The following is a 4,452-nucleotide window of genomic DNA, read 5'->3' as shown; positions in this document are numbered from 1 at the left end:
CCCTCACTTATTTCTCAATCTAATTCTCATGCATGTTCTTCTGAGAAGAGTAAGAGTGTCTGTAAACAAAATAAATCTGAAAAATGCAATACAAGTTCAAATAATAAACAAATTTGTTTTAATTGTGGTGTTGGTGGTCACATAGCTAGGAATTGTCAAAATAGGATCTTTGTAAACTATCTGTCATCAAGAGGGGAGAATGAGTCTCGAGGAAGGTCTTTAATTAGAAAATCCTCAAGAACTCGTTCTCAAAATAATGATCAGAAAGATAATAAAAACAGAAAAAGGGCTGGTCTTCAAACAAATAAAAAGCTTTTTACTGACAAAACTCAAAACAGTTTGCCAAAACCGATCAAGGCTCCGCCAAGATCAGTTTCGTCAAAAAGCAATTCTAGATCTTCTACTAGTTTTGGTAGAACATCCAGAAGGTTTGTGCAAACTCCTGTGATGTCTATTTCAAAACCACCAGAGAATTTTGTAAAACCTAAACTTCAATGGAAGCCCAAATCACTTTCTAATTCATCGTTACCACCATCTGAAGGGATTAGGAATGAAGATCCTAGTTTGCAAATTTTAAAATTTAAATCAGAAAAAGTGAAAAGGAAACCCAGGACAGTGATGACCTAGGTTCCTAAATCTAAATGATTCCACTCATTTTGCAGGGACAATTGTAGAGGAATGTCGTTCGTCCTTGGTACGTCGACAGCGGCTACTCCCAGCATATGACTGGATACATCTCCCAACTGAGCGAAATTCAATCTTTTAATGGGGGTTATGTTTCCTTTGCGGGCGGAGATGGTTGAAAGATCACACAGCGCGGAACTGTTACGAATGGAGTGCCAACTATGCTCCCGAGTTAAAGCATAGTTTGTTGAGCGTTTCTCAGATATGTGACAAAGGCTACTCAACTCATTTTACTGATAAAGAGTGTATGATTCTCAAGCCTGGCATTGTCATCCCAGAAGAGTGGATTCTATTGAAATCTAAACGGGATAGGAATGCTTATATCATCGATATGAACAACAATCTCCCTGAACAAGTTACTTTTCTATTCTCAAAGGTCTCCGAACACAACGCAATGCTGTGGCATCGAAGACTCGGTCATGCTAACGCGAAAAACCTAATTCGTCTTGCGAAAAATGAGATGGTCCGAGGACTCCCTGTCAGAGACTTTATCACGTTTGAAATGTGTGTTTCCTATGCTCAAGGCAAACATCATCAGAAACCACACCTGACCAAGCAAGTCAAATCCATAAGTCAAGTGCTCCAATTGTTGCACATGGATATATTTGGACCGGTCAATGTCCTGAGCATTAACCGAAGCTCTTACTACCTAGTTGTGATTGATGATTTCTCTCGATTTACGTGGGTCTTCTTTTTATCCAACAAAGTAGGGGTTGCTGATCTGATAAAGAAGTTCGTGGTGATGATTGAGAAGCAGACCAACAATCAGGTGAAGGCAATTCGCACTGACAATGGAACTGAATTTAAGAATTCGGTTCTTGATCATTTTTGTGCAGAAAAGGGGATAGTGCATCAATATAGCTCTGCTCACACGCCTCAACAAAACGGTGTCGCTGAAAGGAGAAATAGAACGTTGAAAGATGCTGCAAGGACGATGCTGTGTGATTCCAAATTACTTGTCTTCTTTTGGGCCGAGGCGATTAACACTGCTTGCTACGTGCAGAACCGTGTTCTAATCAACAAAGCACAGATGAAGACTCCGTACGAAATTCTTTATGGACACCAGCCTTCTGTTAGCCATTTTCATGTTTTTGGTTGTCCTTGCACCCTTCTTCACTTAGAATCCAACCCGAAATTTAATGCCAAAGCTGATGACTGTTACTTCGTCGGATATGCTGCACGCACGGCGTATAGGGTCTATAACAAAAGGACGAAGCAGATCGTTGAATCCTATGACATGCACTGGCTGGAGGAGAATGAAACAGACGCTCGAGTGGGTCCTGACTAGTTATTTGATTACACATCTCTTTTCAAATCACTTAATGTGTCTTCAGATAATTCAAATGGATCCTCTTCTGGTTTGAAGTTAGTGTTTGAAGACGATGATGAAGAAGTTGTCTACAGACCCCCATCGTTTGAGGGGGAGTTCTCTGCTCCACGTGATGGAGAGTCCTCTGCTTCACCTGAGGGGGGGTCATCTGATCAACCATCTAGTCCAGAGTCTAAAGTTCAAGATGAAACTCCTGATGCTAATGCTACACCTCTTACTCCTATTGAAAGAGAGTTAATGTCTAGAGATGTTTCCGCTGCCACTTCAACCTTTATGGAACTACTCTCTCCTAAAGAAATTGCAAATGAGTTTGTAGCAGAGTCATCTAATAGGACTCAATCAGCAGATGATGGAGGTTTCAACATTCACACTCTCCCTGTTTCTCTCAATGATATCAGCGAAGACATACCTTCCAGAATTCAACGCGATCATCCGATCGAAATGTCATTGGCCAGCTGGGTGCTGGAGTTAAAACCAGAAGTCAAAGTGGAGATGTAAATGAATGTCTCTACTCTTGCTTTATATCTCAAATAGAGCCCAAAAACGTTGAAATGGCTTTGAATGAGCCCAGCTGGGTAGACGCGATGCATGAAGAGCTTAATCAGTTTGAAAAGCTCAGGGTTTGGAAATTGGTTGACTTACCAAAGGGAAAAAGGGCTCTTGACACGCGTTGGGTCTATCGTAATAAGCAAGATAATTCGGGAGTGATTGTCAAAAATAAAGCAAGGTTAGTGGTCTGTGGGTTTCGACAGATTGAGGGTCTTGACTATACTGAGGTATTTGCTCCCGTGGCTCGGTTGGAGGCTATTCGCATCTTTCTCGCATATGCTTCTTACATGAATTTCACGGTTTACGAAATGGATGTCAAGACAGCCTTCTTGTATGGCAAGGTGAAGGAAGAAATTTATGTTGATCAACCCCCTGGGTTTGTTGACTCAAAGTTCCCTAATCGTGTCTACAAGTTGGACAAAGCACTGTATGGGTTACATCAAGCTCCTCGAGCATGGATGCAACTCTCACAACGCATTTGCTTGAGCATGGATACTCTCGCGGCACCATTGATCAAACTTTGTTCATCAAGCATGTGGGTAATGATCAGATACTTGTTCAGATCTATGTTGACGACATTATCTTCGGGTCAACTTGTCCACAGCTTTGCAAGGAGTTTGAAGGCGTATTGAGGAAAAGGTTTAAGATGAGTTCTCTTGGGGAGATTGCCATGTTTCTGGGGCTTCAGGTCAAACAATCTTCTACCGGAATCCTTATTCATCAAGCAAAGTATGTGGATGATATATTGGAGAAGTTCGGGTTCAGAGATGCGAAAACTGATCTTACACCCATGGCAGAGAGACCTCTACTAGCTCCTGATCTTGAAGGCGAATCCGTAGATCATACGTATTATCGATCGATGATTGGTTCGCTCATGTATCTGACTGCTAGTCGTCCAGACATAATGTTTACAGTTTGTCAATGCGCATGCTTCCAGGCCAATCCTAAACTTTCTCATCTTATTGTTGTTAAACGGATTTTTCGGTATCTCAAAGGTTGCCCAAAATTGGGCCTTTGGTATCCGAAAAATCCAGAATTTGAACTTTATGCCTTTGCAGACAGCAACTATGGCGGGTGTGAGCTTGATAGAAAATCGATGTCAGGAGGATGCCAATTTCTTGGAGATATGTCGCTACCTCAACAGCAGAAGCGGAATATGTCGCAGCATCTGCATGTTGTTCTCAAGTTATATAGATCCAACATCAGCTGTTGGACTATGGTTTGAATTTTCTAGAAACCCCAATTCATTGTGACAATGAGGCTACTATTCAAATCACTAAAAATCCAGTCCAACATTCCAAAACCAAGCACATTGACATCAAAATTCATTTTATCCGAGATTGTTATGAGCGTTCGCTCATCGGGTTAGAACATATTCACACTGACAATAATGTGGCGGACCTGTTCACAAGGCCTTTTCATAAAGCTCGTTTCGATGTGCTTATGGGATTTTTAAAAATGATTCGTTTTGAGGATTAATTTTTTTTTTAAATTTGCGCATCTTTAGTCATTTCATTCTCTCCCATGCACAAATTTAGGGGGAGAAATAAACAAAAAATCCAAAAACTTAAAAAATTAAAAATCCAAAAATATTTTGTTTTTGTTTTATTTTTTTTCAGAAAAACTCTCAAAAATCCAAAAACATCAAAAATTCAGAAAATTAAAAAATATATTGTCGCTAATAGTCTGGTTTGCTGTTGAAGGACTGGGAAGTGATATTATCAAGTGATAACAGACAATCTGAGTCTGCGTAACGTACCCAAAGTTGAAGGGTCTATGCTCTGGTTTGATGCGTCGGTAGGCACGAAAAATTTTAAATGGACATGACTAGGCAGAATTGAACTTAGGAAATTTATAGACTTGACAAATATTGACCTAGTTAGATCCGT

The 4,452-nt window shown here is 40.4% G+C and overlaps 1 protein-coding gene across 1 annotated transcript; it reads left to right on the top strand.

Moving 5' to 3' along the window:
• Window positions 1-1,015: 1,015 nt before the first annotated feature.
• On the top strand, window positions 1,016-3,816 carry LOC145096063 (uncharacterized). The gene is made up of 4 exons (XM_079033836.1): window positions 1,016-1,961; window positions 2,019-2,392; window positions 3,168-3,476; window positions 3,622-3,816. The coding sequence occupies exons 1-4, from the start codon at window positions 1,016-1,018 to the stop codon at window positions 3,814-3,816; spliced, it is 1,824 nt and encodes a 607-aa protein (XP_078889962.1).
• The last annotated feature ends 636 nt before the right edge of the window (window positions 3,817-4,452 follow it).

The sequence above is a fragment of the Lactuca serriola genome, chromosome 3 (assembly GCF_051521515.1).
Source record: "Lactuca serriola cultivar US96UC23 chromosome 3, Lser_US96UC23_V15, whole genome shotgun sequence".
In the NCBI taxonomy this organism is placed as follows: Eukaryota; Viridiplantae; Streptophyta; class Magnoliopsida; order Asterales; family Asteraceae; genus Lactuca; species Lactuca serriola.
The sequence above is the reverse complement of the archived record's forward strand: the minus strand, read 5'-3'. Positions and strand labels throughout refer to the sequence as shown.

Coding starts and splice junctions, on each gene's coding strand:
- LOC145096063 (XM_079033836.1), top strand. CDS start 1,016: ATGAACAACAATCTCCCTGAACAAGTTACTTTTCTATTCTCAAAGGTC. Junction 1,962..2,018: donor TGAAACAGACGCTCGAGTGG/GTCCTGACTAGT, acceptor ATGTGTCTTCAG/ATAATTCAAATGGATCCTCT. Junction 2,393..3,167: donor TCAACATTCACACTCTCCCT/GTTTCTCTCAAT, acceptor ACTTGTCCACAG/CTTTGCAAGGAGTTTGAAGG.